Source organism: Vanessa tameamea, chromosome 4 (assembly GCF_037043105.1).
Source record: "Vanessa tameamea isolate UH-Manoa-2023 chromosome 4, ilVanTame1 primary haplotype, whole genome shotgun sequence".
Classification (NCBI taxonomy): Eukaryota; Metazoa; Arthropoda; class Insecta; order Lepidoptera; family Nymphalidae; genus Vanessa; species Vanessa tameamea.
The window spans coordinates 8,413,601-8,439,149 of NC_087312.1; the positions used below are offsets into that span (position 1 = coordinate 8,413,601).

Here is a 25,549-nt window from a genome sequence, read left to right on the forward strand (position 1 = left end):
TTTCGTTTCACTTCTTATATGGAAAAAAAAAATACCACGTTTGACCATCTGGTTGAGGTATTCACTAGGGCGCTTTGCATGCACACGCTGCGTGATCCACCCTATTGTTTTTATTACGAAGTAACTAGTAATTACTGTGAAACATCATCAAAATAAGTGATTTGTTAGATACGCCATATGCTTATAGATGGAATCATAAAAGTATTTTTTATGAACTCCGAAACAATCGAACAGTATCATGATCTATAAACTGATTTTATTACGATTTTATAATTAAAATAAACCAATTAAATAACTATTTATTATCTATAACTTATTACCTAGAAGTCGTATAACTATAACGGAAATATGACAAGGTATATACTCTATTCCAACAATAACAGGAAAAAAGCCAAAAAAAAACTACATTTGACAGCAAATTGACGCGATATCATTGGTTTATGACCTTGATTAATCTATGATAATATTCACTATGGATTTGCCAAAAAATGGCGTTTTGTACGTCGACGAAACTGTTCTCGGAATTTTGGAAGTAAAATTAAAGTGGAAATAAGTAGTTAAGTGCAATAGTGTTGTATTATAAATAAAGATATATTAATCATAAACTTTTAGTAGTGCACAGTATAGCTTAACAAATCTTAGTATGGAGTAGAGCTGTGCGATTAACAAATCGCATGAAATACGTAAATCTATGTGTCTTCGCATAATTCTATCTCATTTTGAGATGAGTAATTCGCAAAATGTATAGTTGTAATTATTTTGAGTCTTGTAATTGTTTTTAGTATATATTTTTTTATTGTTAAAATTTTCTGTAACTTAATTATAATAATACGGGCCGTGTCCAGAACTTAATTGAAATTGACACAGGTTTTTATAATTTAAACTAATATTATAAATTCGAAAGTAACTCTATCTATCTGTTGCTATTTATCAGTTAAACCATATAAGCTACATTTTTATGACGACCAACCCCTAAAACGCAGCGAAGCCGCCGCGCCAACGACAACTAATTTAATTTATGTTATTTAATAAAGATCTTAAAATAAGACTGTAAAATTAATTTGTAGTTTTCAGATTATTGAAAGATTATTTTTTCGGTGAGGCTAAAACGACCTTGATACTCTATGCAGTATAAAGTTTAATATTGTTTAATATATAATAAATAATTAAACCATGCATATACATCGTATATTAGAATTTGGATGATTTGTTCATTTATTTATCAATTAATAATCAGCAATGACTGAATTCTTACTTAGACTGAATCTTCCAACACACAAACGTACAGAAACACACTTACAGAAGTCTTAAGAAATAAAAAAAGTTATGTGTGTGGGACTAGGGAAAACGAAATATATTTATATAAAAACAATGAACTTTCACATGGTTGGGTCTGGTTGATATAGTATGGCTTATCGCATTATCAAAGCATAGAACTGCCTGTGGTGTCGTAATTGAATTTAGTAAACAATCTGTTACCCGCGGAGTTCACGCTTCGTATTCTACTCGCACACCTGTCTGCAATATTTACAACAATCACATTAGAAACGAAGGAAATATTCTAACACTTCCGTTCTACTAAATAAAATTCTAATATTATTACATGATAATAATAATATATTTATATTAGTACATTATAAATATATGAGTAATTTTATTAATAGTGCAATAAAATATTAAATGTGTACGATACGAAAGTAGGATTATCCCTATTACTTATACATTGATTTATTTATTGATATATTTATTGCAGACAGTACATAAGAACATATGCTACATTAATACAAAAAGGTAAACTTCAAAACATATATAGGTTTCATGATCTCTTTCGGGCAATATCATAAGAAATGAAGGCACGGTCAAAATTGGGCAATGTGTGGACTTTTAATAAAAAGTATTAAGTTTTACGTTTAATAGTAATATATCTAAGTATTAAAAAATGGCTCGTATAATTTTAATTAAAAAATACTTAGGAAAATCATAGATCGATATAAATTATATATATTGAAGTATCTCACGCTAGTTCTCGTAAAAAAATCTCGATTGAGATATACACGTTCGGTTTACACAAGAACATAAATTCACCCTTATCAAAACGTTGACGCGTGCGAGTAACTTTTTAGCCGCGAGAAAAAACAATGGAGCAATCTCTCACAAGTATCGTTTTCACCCGTCGGCAGATCTATGTGAGTCCCGCGTGATAATTGAATCGCGAGGGTCAGACCGGCCCCGGATCCATTATTAGTGATACATTTGATTCGTATGTGGCTTCCCTAACCAGAGCTCTTGTAAGGGGATGTCTCCGTACTAAATGGAAAAAGTCAACGTCATTAGCAAATCATTTAATTATAGTTTGCCAATAGTGTTCTAAAATCGACCAAAATGATGGCTTAATGTTTTTTTTTTTTTTTTTTTATCAAAAGTAGAATTGTGTTGTATATGGTGTTGTGTTATAATATATATACAATAGATAGTATTTCAATGAAAATTAATAAAAAATCCATAAATTTTCGTTTAAAAATAAAACAATTCTGCCCTAGCGTAGCTTGTGTCTGTTTTCCAGTGGGGTCTTTACTTAACTCCATTACACTTTTTGTGCCAAGTGTTTTGGTGGTATTACAAGGGTGAAAACGACCCTACGAAGCGAATGATATGCTCTCAACGACCTTCTTTTATTTTATTTATTTTGAACATTAACTTTTATGTGTATAAGCTATTTTAAAATCATAATTTATTTATTATGAAAACAAACTGTTATCAAAAACACATTTTCTAAATATATTTTCATACTTACCTCTAAAACTAATAGTCTAATTTAAAATGTCGGAATGACAATGTATTTTTTTTTTGAATGAAAACAATCTCATTTAATCAAACAGCGTATTGTCATTAAGAAGTCGCAGTCATATATATAGAAACATTTCTTATTAAATTTTCACTAAATTCGGAACGATAAGAGTATCACGAAATGGAAAGAAAAAGAAAGCAAGCAGGCTAAATGACCTGTTAATGTTAACCTTTTGCATACTTGATAAGAATTAAACGAATCTTTGAATAAGGCGTTCGTGATTGCCAATGTGTTTAACAATTGCTATTATTTATACAAATCGAGAACAGTTAATATATTCTTTGTAAAATAATCACAATTTACTCAATGTAATATTATTTCAAATCGATATTTATAGCTACTAGTCCAATTTACAATGTTTGAACGACAATTTTATACAAGGAAAATATTTTGTTATAATTTAACTAAAAGAAAACAAGTTTATATCGATTTAATGTTGATATGAACGTGATACTTATCAAATGAATAAGATCGAGGTTGTCAAAGCAGATAACAATAATATTATTATTACATACTTATATTATACAATGAGAACAGACATTGTAATTGTCTGAAAGTGACTTTATCGTTTTATACGACTTTCCAGTAGTAAACATTTTTTTGCATTAAATACTTTTTGCAATAAAGTTTTAATAGCTATTAATCTAAGTGAACGCATAACATTTACATGCCCTAATACGCACGAGTGCGTAGAGTAGTCATCAATCTTGAAGGGTGTAGTGTATAGTAAGCGTAGAACGGTAATGCGTGTGGCATATGGCATCGTACGCGTCCTCTGGCTCGTGTATGGCGCGTTACGCTTCGATGCCATCAAATACCCGAATGACCCGCACCGACCTTTAGATTCATGGTCGTCTGTGAATCGAGATAGTATCATTCAAGTGGACACCTATTGTAGCACCCTCGAGTGTAGCTACTTCAAAATTTTCATTATTTGTGACAAGTGTTTGTATTTCTTTTTTGTACAGAAAACAAATTCACAAATAACCCGCATAATGTCCACTTGCTAAAGCATTTTAAAATATTTAATAGGTTTTATATGTAGTAGAGTTCCATGAATGATGCGCATAGCAAATATAAACGTCAAGATTTCCAAGCCAAGTCTACCTCGATAATAAGTGATAAAGCCTTTGCACACTGTTTTGTTCCTTAAATTATTTTTTAGTTATTATGTTATAATAAAAATAAAAATCTTCCACTACACAAAGATTGTTACAATTTTAGGTATCGTATGGATGTGAAATATTTTGTCAACGGCGTTACTTCACAAAGCCATATCATAAAAATGAATATTTAAAATACATGACGAATGAGCTAGCACGTATGGGCGCGTTAGGAGATTGCGTCAGCGGCAGTCCGGGGATGCCTACAGAGGGTTGTGAAACGCTAACTGCCGGGAGGCCACATGTCGCTCTCGTCGCGCTAATCTCCAGGATTTGCCATCCGATGTCCCTTGAAATCGCCTATCTCACTTTACATTACGCGCAACAATACATCCATCTCACTCGGCTCATTGAATATGATTGCTCTATGGGGATTTTGAAAATATGGAGCCGTTTAACGAAAGCTGTACATTGTATCCATCCCGTGGAATTATTCATACGCGGCCTGCTGCATTTATCACTTAATGGTATTAGCTATTAGGCCGTTAAATCGCTCGATTTACGTCTTTGTCATTCTGCTTTGTTTATGTAGCGTTTATAAAAAAATAGATTAGCCATTCGAATGATACGCATAAGCGTAAATACTACTTAGTATTCTAGTAGTAGATCTAACAATGCAAACTTTCATGTTTTTGTCCTGTTTCTCACATTTTCATTACACAATAAAATTGCTGTAATCAGATTGACTAATTTACTAAAGTATTTTTTAGGACAGCGTTATAAATTACAGCTTTACATTTTTTTTACAAACGCTATTAAATCAATGGAAACAATTGTCCATTAGGAGATTGACGTCAGAACTGCATATATAATAATGATCGCACTGGCTGTCAACGCGACATGCGGTATATAACACATGGCAAGTCTGTTTGTACACCACATTATGTAAAATAATCAATAAGCGTATTAGACGCTTCTATTTCAATGGTACAAGGACTATTTTTGAATAGCAATCGTGGTATAGGTTGCAATAATAAACTTGGTATGAGTTCATTGTAGAGACTACGGTATGTCATTCCCTCGCAACCCTAAAATCGTTCCATTCCACCAAGCCGGACGGATGGACAGGTTAACTTTTGTTGTTTTACAAAAGGCGAGCATTAACAACTGATTGTTGGCACAAATGTTGAGTATAACCGAGCGTTTTATGTTGATTTAGCAGTAATAATTATTCCAAGTTTTAATTCATTATTATTTTCCGGTGGTTGATTTGATTACATTTGAAATAATGAACAATGAATACCCGGGAATTATTTGCTGAAAATGTAATTAATATACCTATTTATTATATAAGAAAATGTATTTATTTAATTTTTAATTATTTACGAATCTCTGTTTATTCGTTAGTATGTTATTATTAAATTTATATTTTACAATGTAGAAAATTATCACGTACTGACTCTTTTTGTTTTCCTTTTTAGGAACATAATTTTGTTGTATATAAAAATATTACAATAATTCAGAATGTAATGACAAGATAAACTCCCTTTAGATCAAAGACTTGTCGTCATAGATATTGACGTATCAAACAAACAAAGAAAATATAATATTTCTTTAGCAAACGAAAAGTCAATAGAGGTTTTGAAGCATTGCCCTCGAGGTTGAGGTGCGGGTTTCAGGAAAGGGGAGTGCGGGCCGGGCGGCGCCTAGGGACGGCTCTACTCTTCTTGATTACAGTTCCCCATGCCTCCTCTCCACCTCCCTACCTCCCCTGCTGCATAAGCCTACATTACCAATTGCCTACAAGTTACAATGACACAGTCATACCTATATTTGAAACATTTTTTTGCATAACTATTTAACAATATAAAAATCAATTGAATCGAGAACAGAGTATATAATTAACCTTATATTGGACATCGTAATAAAAATATACTTTCACATCTTTAAAATATACTATTATCAAAAATATTTAAAGCCACCAATAAATAAAGTTACCACAAAAAAAATAACCAACAATACTAATTATCAAAAGTACTTTATAACTGTACAGTATGATTGATATAAGACTAAAATAATTACTTATACCTTCAGTCGGAACCATTTAATAAGTGGACATATATATACTAAGGGTTATCCATCGTTATATTTTACAGTAGATGGCGCAGGCGAAGCTGGTGGAAGGGCCGAGATTACAGGCATCAAATATGCACGAAGTTTCGCCCCGTGCTCGTAAAAATACATATTCTATCAGAAGGGCCCTGCTTTTAATACTACCCAGTAATGAGCAGCGGAGGTCGGTCGTCTCCTTAATATTCTCTCTAACGTGCTATTTAGGTAAATTGTTCGCCTTAACAAGGTGAAGGTGAAAACGTTCCAATATTAAATTGCTCATTATACTCGTAATTTACCAATTTAATTTTAGAAATAAAAGACCCATTTATTTATTTATATATGAAAGCATCAACAACCGTTAAAATTATTAAAACTTAAGAAAACGTTAATGTTTACATACCTGAAAACAACTAGAAAATATATAAGAAAATAATACGAATGATTCTTTCGTAATTCTTTTTTTATAACGTATAACATATGGCAATACTAATAAAGTTATATACGATGTTTCTCTTTCATTATATATGTCATCAGTAATTTGACATCCGATAAAAAAGATAAATTATCGTGTAAGTAACTATACCGATGCTATTAAATTATATTTTATCAGGAAGGTACTGGTACAATAAAGTTTTGTTTGGAAATGGGCATAGGATCTATATTTTTTGTTCAGTGTAGCCTCGGCGTACCCCTCTCTTTTCTTGAAGAGAGAGAGTATTTCCTTTAAATTTTAACGCCCATTACATACTCGTATACTGTATAAGAATAATAATATACCGATAGAGTTTATTCATATATGACGTCATAATAAGTTATTCTCGTACTTCAACCTACAACGAATTTAACTATTATTTTAAATAAACAGTTAATTTGTGCTAGGAGTCTCCGCTCTTCCACATACAGCACAAGGAGATCTAGTGTGTTATGTCTAATTGGCAATTTATTACAATGGCTGTTTTATGAGTTGAGGTAAATGTGTGAATGATTTTATTTTACCATCTTCTGTTTCATTGTAACCAAACAATTTTTTCACTTGTTTATTTTCTTTCAATCATCAAGATTATTATTATTGTTTATATACGATATGTATTTTTCTCAGCCGAGAGCTGGTATTTTTATAAACCATTTACGGGCATGGCCAAGTAAATGATCTTATTTATGTAGTCAATATGTTTTATGTAGGTTCATCCTGAAGAAAACGACGTACAATTCGGCATGTATTTAGGATGGCAGCTTTTTGCATGGTGATATATGCATTTTCTGGGAGTTGTAGTAATTTAATACTATGGTGTAGATGATTTGGGATTACTCCCGTACTGGAGAGTACCAGTGGAACGATATACACTTTGTCCAAATTCCATATTCTAAGTATCTCTTCTTTAAGTTCAGAGTATTTATGTATTTTATCTGCAATTGTTTGTTTTATATTATGGGTATTGGGCACGGCTATGTCTATTAAATATGCAGTTTTGTTAGCTTTATCAACTACGGTGATGTCTGGTCTATTACAATAAATCGTTTTGTCTGTTAGTATAGCTCGGTCAAAGTACATCCTGTAACTGGGACTCTCCAGAACGGCTTTGGGTGTGTACTGGTAGTATGGTTCTACTTTAGGCGGTAACAGTTTATATTTAATGGCAAGTTTTTGATGCACATAATGTACGATTTGGTTATGTCGGTGTGTGTAATCGTTCTGTGTTAAAAGTGGGCATGCATTTATTATGTGCTGAATAGTTTCTGGATTTTTGTGGCATTTTCTACAGCGGTCGTCTAGAGAGCTTGGATCTTTAATTATGTGTTTCCTGTAATTTTTAGTATTAATTACTTGATCTTGTATTGAAATCAAGAATCCTTCCGTTTCAATTATTATTATTATTTTATCGTAATTACAAGAAGTATGGCTTCCATATATTCGTAGCTTTTTACATATATTTCCTTAGTTTCTTACATATAGTTTAGACGTTTTAAATATATCTGAATAAAATATGTATTATATAATTTGGTCACATAAAGTATAAGCCGTTATTTATGTCCTAGTTAGTCCAAAGAACTTAATGTTACTTAGATCGAGACGCACTAAGATTGTGTCCAAGTTGTATCGTACTTTATTCAGTAGTTATTTCGTAACTGCGTAAGCTTTTGAAGACCCAAATAAACATGCTCTTTCTGGTTGAGGTCAAAATGAGCATTCCTAGATAATTTTCAGAGTTCATATTGATTTATATAGAAGTCATTTATTTAAATGTTATATTTAACGTAAGAGGCTTTCAGTCATTCAGTGACAGCCTTGAGGTGACGTGTATACGTGCTTTCTCCAATGTATCGCCTGGGAATCGTACCGCAGTTTTACAGTAAGCGTAGACCTTTCCAACTTCAATACGAGGTAATTTCTTATATAGGGGAAAGTGTTGGACTGAGAATGTTTCACTTAAGAACAGAAAAAGAATACTTATGATTGTCCATAATGACTAATCTCACATGCTGTTAACAGTTAAATAGTTTTTCATACTAAATATATATGTAGAAATTTTAAACAAAATATCAATCATACTAATAAAATAAAGGTTCATTTATTTCTATTGATGGTTCGTCGGTTTTCATTCCTGAATCACTCATAACTATTAACTTGACTGATATAATTAATTTATATTAGCTCATAGTATGATGACCAAGGGATGATACTTGATTAACGTAGATTTGTCGCAAAGATATCTGCGCGTCCGAAAAGCGATCCAGGCGAACACTGCCAAAACTATTAAAGACCGACGATATTCTCCAAAATTATTATAGAAAAATTCGCAATAATTTAAATACTAATCCTTAACAAAAAAATTTTTAAATTTAGTTCAATTAATTTGTTACATAATTTACAAATTAATATATATTGTATTTTTCATGCATAATATCTACATAAATAACATATCGTAAATCCCATATTCCACGGAGCCCCAGTCGGATACACGTGGCAAAATTATACGATATAATTAAACGATACATCCAATTTTTCAAAGCGTTTTTCTTCAATACCGAAGAACAAATGAGTTATAAAAACGAAATAAGCACATGAAAAGTTCTTCTTTCCTATCCAGTCAAAATCCACGCATGCATTATCCACACATATCTTGATACTCATTAAAATCAGTTTAGAATAGTTAAATATAACTTATAATTTATGTAAAACAATCGACTAATCTACTAGATTTCTTTCCTTATTCCAACGTTTGACTCTTGAAATATACCTGATCGAAAGAAAAAATAATTGTCAAAATTTGTTTTTGATAAACTAACCTATTGGGGAATACACAAACAGAAATAAAAAAAAACAATGACCATTTTTTTTAAAAACGTTTAAAATGTGATATGAAACGTATCTATAGCTTATAATTACAGAATAATAACATTCATTTGCAATAATTTTATAAATACGATTAATTCTTTAAAAGGGACTTTAAATAAAATGTTTCGTGCTATCGAACAGACACGCGAATTCTAAATAATTATTCATAAGGACTCAATCATTAAATATAAGTTTAAAATTATAATTATTACCAATCCATATAAACGGTTTAATTATTTTTACAGATGTATACAATGCAATTTGTAACCATAGACGGTTAACAAATACTATTTTCAGTCATTTAAAACACGAATATTGATTTATTTTTATACTGTTTGCTTTTTATTTAATAGGTAGGATAGCCACTGGTAATGTAAGAAATATTAACCATGCCTTAATTTACTACTACGACATCAACCTTGGGAACTATAATGCCTCTTGTTCCTGCAGTTACGCTAACTCCACATGTGTATCAACCAACCTGCATTGGAGCAGCATGGTGGAATATACTTCAAACCTTCTCCTCAAAGGGAAAGGAGGCCTTAGCCCAGCAGTGAGAAATTTTAGCATTTTAGCAAATTTTTTTTAGCAGACAACATATAGATAGATAAAAACGAGATAAGTTATCTATAATTTAATAAAACAAGAAATAAGATATTTATGTAATTAAAGATGTAATTAATACGATACAAAATTTAATAAAGTAGTAGGTAACTTAGATAAGACGAATCTCAAACATTGACCGTTCCTAAGTCGAACGCTTTAACGATACCTTACGGACATATCCTAAATATGTAGATTAGAAAATAAAACAAGTGACGACTGATGACTGAGTAATTGTCGTTAGGTATTCTTACGGTTATGATTTAAAATGTAAATAATAGCAATACAATTGGGCTGAAGCCTACTCTCCTTTTCAAGAAGAAGATTTGGAACCTATTCCACCACGTTGCTCCAATGTTTGTTGGATTTACATATGATTTTCATCCGACATGTTCAGGTTTCTCCACAATAATTTCCTTCGCTGCCAAGCATTAGATGAATCAGGAATACAAATTAAGTACACTCTACTTATACTTTGTAAATACAGTGGTGCTTGCCTAACGATTGTTTAAAATGTATTTATTTATATTATTATTATCTTATTTCGTTTCTGATACCAAGTGAATATTTGTGTATTTTACTTAAACGTCTTAAACTTGGCTATAACGTCTTAAAGTTCGCAAGGTTGGTGGCGCATTTGCGATGTAAGGAATGGTTAATATTTCTTACACCGCCATTCTCCGTGGGCGGTGGTGACCACTTACCATCAAGTGGCCCATTTGCGTCTACGCATAAAAATACCACAAAAAAAAAATCGGTCACATAAAAAAAAGAAGAAAAGTTACACCAAGGACACGGTCAAAAAGTCTGTGGAGATATTTTTATTAAAAAAACATATGTATAACATATATATATAGGTTTTTTGACTGATGGATGGAATTAGGTTATGAAAAAAGTTTCTAGCAATCGCCACGAAGTGTGGCTTACTCTGGCTTACTACTGGAACTTCCTGCTTCACCACGGGATGTATATACATGACATGGTAGACTTTCATCCCCCATAGATACGAGATGACGCAGTAATAAGAACACGTGATTTAAAAAAAAATCTTGTTTGATTAAACGGGAGCTTACTGGTGAAAATTGGCGAGGGAAATCTATGTAATCTGATATTATTATTGATGTTTGTGGTATAATTGCGTCAATTATCTTCTAGCATGGTATAGCTAAAATCAAAGGTAACGGGGAAAAAACATCTATCCACACAAACTGTCATTTTTAACTTCCTACTAAGTAGTTCACAACAGAGCATCATCATAATAATGCCTAATAACGTTCAAATTGTTGGTTCCCTCAGTAGCGTTGATAGAAGTCAAAGAGCTACCTCATCCAGCCAATATAATTACCCACGCAACGGTTCCCCTGTTACCATCTGTCTCACGTGGCGCACCCACATTGTTTTGATATGAATTTATTAGGGAATAATACTTGTTAAGATAAAAATCACCAACGCGTCGGTGACTTATATTCTCAGCTAGCTCGAGTCAATGATTGAGGTTGTTATATTATTTTTATAATTTTATGATACCTATAGTTTAATAAACGGTTCTATTCTAAGATCTTATGTATTCTAGAATATGTAAAGTCCTATTCTGGAATAAACAATACTATATATATTGGCAAGGCATTTGGACCTTCTGATAGTAAGTTGTCACCTGCGCCCTTATTGATACTGTAAGAAATATTAATCACAGCTTACAAGGCCAATGCGTCGCCAGCCTCGGGAATTAAGATGTTATATCCCGTGTGCCTATAGTTACAAAGGCTCACCAAACTTTCAAACCAGAGCTCAAAAATAATAACTATTGCTGTTTGCAGTTAGAATATATGGTGAGCGGATGGTACCTACCCAAACAGCCTTGCCTTAAGCCCTAAATAAGTTGGGCATATTTCCACATAATATTTTTATTAAAGTATCTCCTCAGGATTTTGCTTCTGTGCCGACATTATTGTCTACATTGATTAAAGTATATTAATACAACTATTTATTATTATGAGACTTGCAATAGGTTTATTATTAAAACGTATTATTATTAATAACATAAATAGTTAAATCGATAATACGAAGCGATGAACACGCGATCAAATACATGCGAAAGCCTTATTTTTATTATTTTTAGTGAATTAAAACAAAAGCTTTGTATTAAAAATATATATAATAATTTTAATTTATTAAACATACATAAAAACTCGCCACACTTATCTAAGAAAACAACCAACTGTGACCAACGATTCGAATAGTCTGAACAGATCTCAGTGATTGATTAAAACTCTAACAAAGGGATAAAGCTGATCACGGGCTTTGTGCAGAAGCCCTTTATATTCAAGTAATCAAAGACCTCTCCCTACTAAATTACTCTACTACAAATGACTTTTGGGCTTCGTTTATGTTTGATGGTATAGTATAATCGCGGATTTTTTCATAATTATATACATATTGCTGTTTTTTTGCAAATTTAGATTAAAAATTATAGCTCATCCGTTTCATGGTTATAGCTTTTTACATTGATAAAAAAAATTATGATTAATTATTTTGCCAAGAACAGAAAATCCTTTCCTGAACAAATCGATCTAAGGATTACGTTCCATAAAATAATATTTACTCTCATTATAGATGTGAAACTTATATTATGTCCAAAATAATAAAGAATCGTTTTCCAAATTCAAAAAATCTTTCGATAAAGATTTTTCTTGTTTTGTCTAAAATCTATAAAATTTCAACAGGTACGCGACACAGTAGGTACACCGAGTCAGCCAGGTTTAAGTATAAGTGGACAGATGTCGACCCCTGCTGAGCGAGTGATGATTCCGCCCCAATTTAAGCTATAAGCCATAAAGTTACTGTTTCCCTATTTAATTATTTGAATATATATCCGATACTATTATTCGAAGTATTTTTTGTTTTAATGTTCAGTGATGTTATCATTGAGTTATTACTCAGTGAAATCTCACGAGGTGGACGTTGGATATGTGAGAAACTTATAATACTGAGATTTAAAATTAGTATTATATTTCGTAATAATTATTACTAATTGCGAAATATATCTATTATCAGCGATAAATCGACGGTTTTGTTATGCGATTTATTTCGGCACTTCTTACTTAAATAATTATATTTATTCATACGTTTACGTAAGTAAAATTTTAACAAATATAATTAAAGTTGCCATTGTTTCTTCAAACTGCCTCTCCTGTTTGGAATTGATTGGTTTAGAAAAATAAAAGACTTCTGAAAAGATATCTGAAACTCATCTGAAAGGGTTACACAGAAAATTAGATTCTTTACATTTATAATTTGAAATATTGATCAGGGATTTAAGATCAGTTTTAAGGTCCAATGGTTTTTTAAATACAATTAAAATTAAATGATTTTAACGAATTATAAGTTTTGTATTACTTATTCTGTTATTGTTTCAAAATTAACACAAAAATAATGCATATTTATCAATAAAAATTACTCAACAAATGAAATGATATATTTGAACCTCTTAATGAGGCACTGGGTAAGTTAAGTTGTATTATAAGCCTAGATGTTTGGTAACAATGAAACATTAAACCAGAGACGCATCATATAGAAAAAATATATATAGGTGCTATAAAATCACACTTTGGTTTGAACATGGTATAAGCTATTTAGGTACGAGTGCTTACGTACAAAATTTATTCTTGCTTGACAAAATTATTTTCTTTTTTAGAAGGAACAACTCATGATGATTTCAAGATTTCATTCCATGATTGGTCGTGTGTATAATAAGCGATTATTTTAATAATAAATAATTGCATTGATTCCCAATACATTGCCATACGTAAGCTAAGTTGATGTCATTATTTCTTGCGGTTTAACTCTAACTTTGTAGCTTTGTAGCTCACTCACCCCTATTCTATCGATACGAAAATAAAACGAATCAGCCTTGTTTGGCGATAAAATAATAATTGACGCCTGCATTGATACTTCCTTACTACTTCCGATGGCATGAGATGGGTCACTGTGAAAATTAAATTTCTTCTTATATCGATATCTAGGTATGATGATATATAGAGAGAAGAATTCTTGTTTCTTAATTATAAACAATATATCTAAAGCAAAATTGTACTGATGATTAATGAAATCTGGTAAAACCTATAACCTATTTTTCCTTTATATCGTTTAGGTGAACTGTGCTGGTTAAATTTGTCGATTTAATTCTATTTAATAACTGTGACCAAGTGAGGTTTGTAGGGGAACCGGAAGGAGACGATTCGTTGCGCACGCGTCGACACGTGCACCCTTCCGGCGTTAATGCGATAACATAATAGGTGACATCTCCACTTTCTGGCATTAAATACTTCCTACAAATAATGTTTCCACCCTTAAAAATTGGTTTTGTTTTCAATTTAATTAATCTTTTTATTGTGTACCTTTACATAAATGAAAAAATGTATAAATGTTTTAAACGAAATAAATGTTCACATTCAAAATGTTTAAAATTATTGTCAAAATATGATAAATATATGACCATTACAATGGAAATATTTTTGGAAATATTTTTTAAAACTACAAAAATGTTGTGATAAAATTGCATTTTTTTTCTCACGCTAGTAGAGATGCAAAAACGATCCCTTTCGTATAATATTTAAAGATAATATATTGGGATTTGATTTCTACTACAAAGCTTGTTCAACACAATACAAGTTTACAGAAATAATAAGCGCCTATGCCACAGGCGAAAGCGCTCCCTATCAACATAATCATAGCTTTTAAACATAATAAAAGGGTCGTAATCTCATATTAAATGGAATTGAATGCGGTTATGGTTTTTACTAATTCGCAGTAATAAACAAAAAAAACGTATATAAAAAAAATATGAATATAATACGTGTATACGTCTTTATAAATAGTGTATTATTATGTGTTACTATTTATGTTTGATGTTAAAGATATAGGCAATAGTGTAATTTATAAATAGGCAAAGGGAAAACAATTCAGTGCCATTTAATTCAACCTTCTTTGAAGTTCACGAGTTGATGTCAGTTAGTGTTATAAATAATAAAAAATTCAACCCAAGAATAGAAATAAAATATTCGAAATATGCAATTTTATTCAAATTTCTTCAAGTCTTCAATAATAATTACGACGTCTGAGAGAAAACTAAATTTCTAATCATCTCTTTACCATTAATATAAAAACTCTTTTATTAAATCATTTGTCTCAAGTCCTGCAACAGGCTGCCTGCCTGAATAGAAGAAGAAGTCGTTCAGTGCTTTATTTCCATTTTAACAACAAAATATTAACTACTGATTTTCTTACCGGTTCCTCTCGGTACATGCCGAACCGATAGTAGTTTTACATTAAATTTAAATCTGTAACACGGCCAGAAGTAATCATAAGGGCTCACTTGAATAAATAATATTCTTATTTTCTATTTAAGAAAATACATTTTGACGTTACACGAAAATTTAAATGTACGACTCCCAAGTACATCTTCTACATCTTTATTACATCTATTTGATTATTATATTTGCTTAATTTGCACCTATAGTATAGTTTTATTGTGCATAACACCATACTTACAAGAGCGATGCAACACAGCACTTACGTTTATTGTTGTGTGAAAAGGCAAATATTTTGTCATATGTGGATGACGTCATTATTATAATTTCAAATACACTAAATATTTGGTTAAACGTAACAGGAACACGCTAAATAAAAATAATATATAACTTGCTTGCTATGGCACTAGTCGTAACCTAATTATTTGACTTTTGGATATATAGTAAAAAAACCTTTTCACGATATTATATGGTTCATATTGGTTTAATTTAAATAATTCTTTAAACATACATCAGATCCCGAACAGAATCAATATTCAGGTAAAAGTATTAGATCAATTTCGCTGAGTGCGACGTTATCGGAATAATAGGTGCCGTTGGCGTTAAAATCAAAAAGAGCCCATCGACGCTTTTGGGCAAGAGCACTTAACTTGATTACGTGCATTTGAAGCCCTACTGGTAAAAAATATAAACTTCGCCTAAGAACAGGAAGTCGAATAGAAGTGGCATATGAATCAAATAAATCATATCCTAACATCATAATAATATCGAGCAAGGATTTTAAGTTTTAGTGAATATAATTGCAGAAATAGAAGAAAAAAAAGATTTTTGTTTATAATAAAATATGACCTAATAGATCTAATAGTGAGCTGAAACACTCAGTAAGTATAAAAAATACGTACATTTGAACTAATAAGGAATTTCGTTTCAACTTTTAAATCAGAGAATGCACAAATTTTCACTGTTTAAGTTCACGATATATTTGTGCATGATCGCCCGATAAATTGATTGGAAATCTACGTAATACATAAAAACTGGCAGTAAAGTATGGTTGAATAATATCCTGTAACACTTGAATAAAGTTTGAAATTTACGAAGTCTAACTTAGTTGTAATAAAAAAGGAATATGACATTTCTGATTTCTGTGGTATTAACAGTGTAATATTAAAACTTGGTAGTAAAATATATAAACAAAACGCCGTGCTGGTAGGAAGAGGGTAGGTGGCACGTGCCGTGCGCCGCCGTTCGCCCGCACAGCCACGCGGCTCACTACGCGGTAATTGTAGCATTATGAAAACGTCATCCCTATTTTAAATTCAACTTCAACAAGTACTACAATTCGTTTCAAGGTAACAATTACTTATTTTCTGCAATGATATATTAAACAGAAATTACCTTTAGAGTTTTCTTTAATTGTGAAGGTAACAAATACATTTAAAAAAAGTAATTTTGTCAAATAACTTTTTGTTAAATTCACAAATGGCATTAAACAAAATAAATTTACAATAGTACTTTCTTATTGCAAGATGAATAGATATAGTTTGTAACGATCTCATTTTTTTTCCAAATATTTGAAATATTCAATATTTGTTTGCTCATAAATGTAATACGGTAATTTTCCATAAAAAGAATTATGTATAAATTTACATGTTTGCAATCGCTTGGAATTTTCAAAAAGTCATCAAAATTTTAACAAGATTGATAACTATGTAATTAAAGAGTTATCTATTTCGTAGATCTAACCCATCACAAACGTATGACGTAAAAGCATATTAAGGAAATGATTGTTAAGCGTACCATCGATAAGAGCAAGTAACCATCTCACGCAACAGAAGGAACCAGCCCAGAATCAACCAGATCTATACACAACATTAAATTATTATAGACGTTCATTGGTATGAGTGAGTGACGTTCCTGTTTACAAGATATCTTAGTGTGAGTGAGACGATTAAGAGTAAAGACAGTAAAAAAATACACATTCGTTTTTGTTTGTTTAAGTTATTTTATTAAAAATTAATTAAATTAATGTGGAGGGGTGGACGGAGTGGCAGTCGGCCGTCAAAGATGGTCAACCCATTTTTATATGTAGCTTATACACTTATGTATTTGATTATATATTAATTCACGCTGTTTTAAGTATGTAATATTTTATATTTATTCATATGTATGTTGGTTACATATATTGTATTGTATATAATTTTTCATTTACACATTCCTGATTATTTGCTACACTTCATATGATTGCTTTTTTTTTATATTCTACGTAACAAAGAATTAAATAAATATATAAAATGATCGACTACAAAAAACATAAGGTAACATAATCACAGAACTATTTCTTAACTTAAAAACGGCTTATTTCCCTTTCTTATTAACACAAACAACGCACTGCTACTGTTTTATAAAAATATCGTATACCACGAAGTAAATAAATTTTATTTACTATTTTATTAATTTGCTATCATGAAACAATTTTAATAGTTACAGTTATTCCCACGAATAAAAAAATGTAAGTTTAATTTAATATTTACAAATAAAGTTTTCAGTAATCACCAAGTTATTACGAATCTTAATGGAGTATCCTGCCTTGTTAATCGTACCTACCTTCCAGAGCCTTATTTCTCGCTAACAATGCAAGTAAAACATCGGGTGGCGGTGGATCCAGAGGATGCATAGCCTCCAGCGTGGGGTCCATGGAGCTCTCACGAAGCTTTCGCCCAACATTAACTTCACAGAAACTAGTATCTTTACATCCAATTTGTCCGATAAACACAAAGCATTAATCCCTCAATACGACACCACAGCATCCCGTAGTAGTTACGGCTTAAGAGTCTTACACACGCACCTTTTCATAATTGAAGCATGAAAGAAGTGCAGTGGTCGTCGCGGCGGATAAAGGCTTGGCCCACGTGGCAGCGCCGCCCACGCCCGCCCCTGCCTCGCTTTCGCCGCGCCCTCCCATTGAGAAGTAATTTTTCACCCCCTGAATCTGATAAACCCCCGGGCCCGGGGTGACGAGGGGCTCCCCCGCCCCGAACTAATTTTCCCGAGTCGTACGACACACCCCCCGTGCTTACATCCATCTACAATATTACTCTAGCGCGTTATACCGTTCACGGGGCACTTCGTTCCTACTTATCTCGTACCGAAGCGAAGAAAGGGAATTTTGAAATTATAACAGACTTTTGTAATTCGCATTTAGTACTCGTTTCTTATGTTTATTTTCGAGATACTAAAATGCTTGAGTAAAACCCGTATATATACTAACATATCTATATAGCATTCTGTATTCTACAAAAAAAATAAAATTAACAATTTTATTTTATTTAATTCAATATACTAACTATTTGACTACTTCACACGGTATTTTTTAACTGTTAATTCTAAAGTTTATTTTGTCTATGTCATAACTAAACAGTATTTTTGAAGTTTATTGTATAAATCGTCATTTTAATATAAAATCAATTTATTTTAAAATAATCATATTATAATTATGTCTAATTGTACTTCCTACAACCCTGATGATGTTTTCAAAAGATTTAAAGTTGTGGAATTTCCAATATCTTTTGTAGGACTTTCTACAACACTTGAATTAGATGTTGAATTCGATCTTGACACATCTGCTTATCTGAAAACGCTATGCGAAGGACGTTTAATGGTAATATAGCTAAACTATAAATTAAAATAGTAATTTTATATAATTTAATATCAAATAGTCAAGGTAAATAATACTAATAACTCGTAATATCAACAACATATGTAATTTATTCGAGACTTTAATAACTTGTACTTTTTTCAGAAATTTGATGAAGCCTTTGAAATTTCTGCCGCACATAGAGCATTTAGTGTAAAGTATAAAAACAGCCATACGATTGAAATAACATTTACACCTAAAAACGAATGTATAACGAAAGCGAAATACGATAAACAATTCGATAACAGATTTGTATTTGATTTACGTTTAATAAAAGTCGATGGAAGTCGGTGTTGTTACGATGAATTTCATTCCGAAATTGGCCGATATTATATTAGTGGCCAATTTGAATATCCAAATGTACACCACACTCCGGAAAACATAAACTTTGGTGATGTCATTATAAATACTAAAACAACAAAATTTATAAGAATACAGAATGAATCTGTTTTGAGTGCTAAAATGCAATACGTTAGAATACCTGGTATTAATTTACACCCCGAAACATTTACAATACCACCGAATACGTCGAAAAAAATCGCCATAACCGTCAAGTCGACATGTCTCAAGTTAAAAAATAGCATAATATTCGAAATAATTAATCCACACGACGTATTTAAAGAATCGTCTGACAAAAATTGTATAACTTATACTGTCCATTTTAATATAAATGTAATTTATAGAAAATCTTCGAAACAAATACAAATTGAATCATTGCATAAATTAAACGAATTAAACCCAACCTATACATACACAGGCAAAGAATTATTAATTCATAATGAAAGAAATAAATTAGGACTAAAATATCTTCAAATGTCTAAAATGTTATATGAAAAGATACCTATTTTAGAAAAGTACACTACGGACAAACACAAATGTTATACAATTGCATCAATGGAAATTAAAGACAACATTTTTTATCAAACTATCCAAGAAACACCTTCAACCTACGATCTATTCCAAATAAGATTAATCCCTTTTACTATAAATTTTGGAAGAGTCGGTACATCAACTTATGGGGAACATAATCTGATAATTCATAATAATACGAAATTCAATATATCAGTGGAATTCTTTAAAGATAAATTTATACTTTATTCAGATGAAAAGAAGGTAACACTAAAAATGAAAGTAAAATCTTTTGTAAAAGCGAATTTAACAATATTTTGTTTAGCACATATGGAAGGGACATTTTCACATACATTTCAATACACTATAAATGAAAAATATCACCGGAACCATCCATATACTTTACAAATTGGAAATCCAACTTTAATGGTTAATGAAAAAAGCTTGAAATTTGGTATGGTTACAACTGAAACATTTGTAACTTCAGTTCCCATTAGAATTTATAATCATTTTAATTTACCCGTTGACTTTAAGTGGGATGAATTACATCCAGATACGCCTTTTGAAATAATACCAAAGGCTGGAACTATACCACGACACTCGTGTAGATTATGTGATGTGCAATATATATGCAAGCCCAACAAAACGAAAACACATGAAGTTGAATTATTATCAATAAGTAAATGTACGAGAAATATACCTTTTGAACTCAGTGTTGTTACTCGTAAACTGTCGATAAAATTTTTACAGACAGTGGTAACATTCAAAGATATTGCTTTAAATATGGAAACTGTTGAAAACGTTAAGCTTGAAAACTCATCGAGGGAAATTGCTCTCTTTCATGTTGTAGAACCGTTAATTCAAGGTTTAAGGATAGAGCCAATGTGCGGTACTATACGTCCAAAAGTAGTAATGGTCTTCGATATTATTGTGAAAATTCCATGCATTCTTGAATTCAATTTTGACATATATATAAAGATAAATAATAAAGAAAATGTCATCTTACCGGTTAGTGGAAATGTTGTGGAACCAAAATTATTAATACACCCTAAAAATATATACATGCCTCGAATACCATGTAATATGATTACTTTTGTACCTGTAACATTTCAAAATGTAAGTGTATTAAAGACAGTTGTCGATGTACTGGATACAGGAGATGATAATATTTTTGACGTATATGTAATGCAAGGGAATGAAAGAAAGAGAATATTTTATTTCAATTTAGATGGTGGACAATCCAAAACAGTATATATTAAAGTATATGACATATTTCGAAGAGAATATGAAATGTATATACCATTTAGAACAAACGGCTTGCTAGGTCCACCTAATCAAAATCTATGCTCAACAGAACTTCGGCACTATATAGAAGACTCTGAAAAGTAAGTAATCCTTAAGATATAACAGTCACATGTATTTTTTTAATAATATACATTTGTTCATTTTTTAGGTCATATGAAAATAATCCTAAAATAAAAATAAAAAGTACGAATAAAGATATTTGTTACTGTCGAATAACAGGAGTAATAACAGTACCTTGGATAACATTTTCAGTTGATAAATTTGAAATGATTTACGTACAAAATATTGAAAATACTATGGATTTTGCTATGACTAATGTATCCAAATATTGCATACCCATAACAATTGTCACCTCAAAATTGTCTCCAATATTTACCTTAGATATACATAGTACAGAAGACAGTCAGATTGTTATAAATGAAAATAATATGAAATTCGAATTAAATATTGGAAAATCAGCCAATTTCACATTAAAATTTCAACCAAAGGGTCACGGTCGATTCGTCTCGACGGCTTTATTATATTTGGACAAACTTATGACCATACCTTACTACAACTTAACTTTTATCGGAAAAAGACAAATCCCAGATATGTATCCTGATACATATAAAATTATTTTTCCTCCATGTTCTATAGGTACAGAATTAAGAAAAATGCTAACATTAAAAATGGACGGTCAGTCTACGAAAGAATTATTTTCTTGTTCTTCCAAAGAAGAACCAAATCTTACAGTAGAATTCATTGACTCAAAAATTGAATTAGAAAATGAAACATACTATACTCATGTTTCAGTAAAAGTTTCAGTTTCCTGTCAAACAACTTATGTTCAAAATATTACTTTGAACTTTCAACACACTAACGGTTCATGTTGTGAAGTAGAAGTTTGTTTTTGCTTCACTTACTGTCCTTTAACTTTACATTCCCAGTTTTTAGTTAAAGCTGAAGAAAGTTCATACCCATATTTTCCTTTAAAAACCCAATTTGAACAATATAATTACATGGAAGTCTGCTGCTCATTCCTTGAAAAATGGATGTTTCAACAAGGATTTCGAAGAGATTTGTATCCCATTATACCAGACACGTTTCATGCTATTTCAGCATCTATATCAACTCAATCAGGCGGTGCCAAATCAAAAGGAATTAATGTTTCATACTTAAATTTTGTTCGGAGGATTGCTGGGCCACTAATGAAACACATACGTAAAATATCGTTAGTTATTGAAATTATTTTTTTGTTCTTATTTCGTTTATCATAAATTAAAGTGTTTTTATTAACATATTCAACTCATATTTTTAGAGTAATTGGCGTGGACGAGTCATATAAATGTGTTAAAGAAATTCATGACACATATCGGGAAATATTAATATTACTAAGATCTCGCGGAGCAAATGTAGGAGTCTTACAGGCGAAGTTTTTGCTAAGTTATGAACAATTTGTTATATATTCTGATAATACGACCCCACGATGCAATGCTGATATTATTTTAACGCAACAACTACTAGCCGATGTTGTGCTTTTTAATAGATTAAGTAAACAAAGTTGGATTGATTTAATTCTTCAAAGTTACAAAGTATTTGTGATGGACAGTTGTTTCTTTGAATGCGTCTGTATGAGTACACAACCGAGAGATATTATAAAAATATTAACAGAATGGTATAATGAAAATATTTTATTACAACATGAAAAACTTCGTGGTAAGAAAAAAACTCCGAAAATTATCACCAATATAACAACAGATTTAGCAGATGGAATTGCAATAATATCAACTATATTGACTTATTGTCCGTTTATGGAAGAACATTTTCAATTATTTTGTGACGATTGCAATAACTGTGTAGAAAATAACATTATAAATAATGCTTGTCTTATAATTGAAGCAATGAATATTTTAAAACTATATTTTCCACTAAGTACTAAAGATTTTTTACACCCAAACTTTTTAGTTATGTTATTTTTATCTATACATTTATTCGTAACATTGCCTATGTTTAAAACAAAAGATCTGGTTGAGTTTAATCCTCCTCTTCTTAGAAGTTCAACAAGACTGTTAGCTATTAGTCCTTCAAATCAAGAAACATTAATATTTAATTATATTATATTAAATAATATAAAAAGTAATTTCACTGTTGAAAAGACGTCATCCGCTGACACTGGTAAAAAAATATACCTCAGTGTTAAATATACAGCTAATTTTGTTGCAAAAGAGACAGCAGTACTTCTCGTGCATGGATTTAATAAAACAAGAATATTTGATACTTTTATTATTTTCCTACTCTCTGGACATGCAGGATCGCTCTATCCCATAAGGAAGTGTAAAGTAACGGGACCTTTGTATAGACCAAATAAAGTAGACGTTTTGGTAGCATCCCCGTTTGCCGTAAATGCTGTATTTAAATTACATTTGACTGACAATGAACCTGTAATACCTGTTACCTTTGAAAAAGATATTCAACCAAAGTTTTGCATAAACCGACTTTACCTTATTGATCAGGAAATTACTCTAAGTGGCATACCCAAAGAAAGTGGGCAAGAAGTTCTAGAATACAAATTATATTTTCAAATTGTTTGCCTTAGTACTCAAATTGAAAATTCATGGTTATGGTTCAGAAGCGACGTCGGTGAATTTTTTATCCGTATAACAACGCAACCTCGTTGGGATTTAGCTATAGATACTTTACAAGTAAAGGTTCAAACGTGGCCTATAGACCCCTGTAGTTGCGGAGAAGCTTGTGAGTGCTATCGAACTACAGCCGTAATGGTTCCTCACCGAAACGAGTTAATGGTAAAATCGTTACGCTATGCATTACTTGAACAAGCGTCAGATACAATGATTCACGTTTTTGATCAGCTAATAGGTATGATATTTAATTTTTCGGTCACTCTAAATTTAGTTAATGTACTGTACAAAGTATTATACAAAACTATTGTTATTATAACTTGATTCATATTTTTTAATCTTATCCTATTTCAGAAACTGCTACAGGAAAGATTATCTTAGGGATGCTTTTAAAAGAAGGTGGTTCAAACTTATCAGAAGTGCAACATATTCTAAAAAGCGAAGCTACCTTCCGGATTACCTCTAAGACTCTATTTCCAAGACTCGAAAAAGTAACTTTGGCTCAACATACAAACGCCTTTTTAGCTCTGCCTGTGACTATACCAGCGAAAGACAAATCAGAGAAATATGCAATTACACTAACATCTGAGTGCGGAATGGACATACGTACTTATAGAATAATATTTATTGAATCGTATAGCGAATAATAATATAAAGGAAATGTATTTTATAATACATGCACTAATAGCGTGTATAATTTCAAAATTTATAGTTTGATTATATATACTTTAACAATAATAGAAAACTAACCTTGAATATGTAGTTATCATTTCGTTGTATTTGACGTGTTTTAATATTATAAAAAAATACTTCCGGGTCGAACAATTTCATATTGATACAATTACTTTATAGTAATTTGTTCCTTATTTATTAATCAAGTTTATGGTACTTGCATTTACCTTCATAAATAAATCGTATTTAATAGCTAACGAATACTACAAAGTTATATATTTTATTATGAAGCAATAAAGAGTAAATTAAAACTTTAAAAAATAATTCTATTAGCACCCTTGTGTTGAATAGTTTAATATTAAACGAATGTTATGTGCCAAAACCGTGCTTTGTGTGGTTTATTGACCTCGTGACGTCGATCGCAGGTTCGATCCACATCCCTCGCTGTCTTTCTCACTTTTGACAAAGCTTAGTTTTCGAAATTTGAACAATCAAGATATTAGAGTATCCTTATGTAAAATCCATAGCAGATCAATTGATTCAGTGACTCTACTCTGTCTTTTGATAAAGCAAAGAGTTTGGAGCGTTTTAACTCAATCGTCGATTAAAGAAGGCAGTTTAGCTTAAAGCGGTGTACTCTTAGTCAAGTCAGTCTAACTTTGATAGTCTGTATAATTTTTGTAAAGGGTGTCTTATTTATATCTTTTAATTTATTTTTGATTGATAATTAAATTTTGAAATATATTTTTTTCCTAAAATAAGTAACAAAGATATCTTATCGTTAAATATCTTTCTCTCCTAAACAACCTTGATAGTGTGAGAAAGTCTAAATAAATAACAGAGTATAGACATAGTATACACCAAACAATGCTCACACATATTCACCAAATTATTAACTACGACTATATACAAACAACAACCCGGATTCTCCTTACCGATGAATATAACAATGCTTCCCATAGCAGAAGTGACACTCTTAGCTTTTAACGTTGCTGCTATATATAACCTCAAAAGCAACAACATGACTAGTCGCCTCAACTAAAATCCTAACTAGTCGTCTATACAATTCAACCTAGTAAAATGTATAAATCAAAAC

The 25,549-nt window shown here is 31.1% G+C and overlaps 3 protein-coding genes across 4 annotated transcripts in view; 2 read left to right on the forward strand and 1 right to left on the reverse strand.

Annotated features, from left to right (window-relative positions):
• Positions 1–18,196, reverse strand: part of LOC113394345 (LIM/homeobox protein Lhx3) — a 43,587-nt gene extending 25,391 nt beyond the window's left edge. For both annotated transcript variants that reach the window (XM_026631624.2, XM_064220461.1), the window contains exon 1: positions 17,920–18,196. In XM_026631624.2, the coding sequence (XP_026487409.1) occupies positions 17,920–18,010 (91 nt within the window). In that variant the 5' untranslated portion in view covers positions 18,011–18,196. The remainder of the gene's footprint in view (positions 1–17,919) is intronic.
• The window catches only part of LOC113394504 (negative elongation factor E), a 58,242-nt gene that overhangs the window by 18,869 nt on the left and 13,824 nt on the right, over positions 1–25,549 (forward strand). The gene's annotated exons all lie outside the window — the stretch shown is intronic.
• Positions 18,792–24,432, forward strand: LOC113394466 (uncharacterized). Its single transcript, XM_026631784.2, has 5 exons — positions 18,792–18,973; positions 19,115–21,243; positions 21,312–22,373; positions 22,461–24,019; positions 24,136–24,432. The coding sequence occupies exons 1-5, from the start codon at positions 18,809–18,811 to the stop codon at positions 24,426–24,428; spliced, it is 5,208 nt and encodes a 1,735-aa protein (XP_026487569.2). The 5' UTR covers positions 18,792–18,808; the 3' UTR covers positions 24,429–24,432.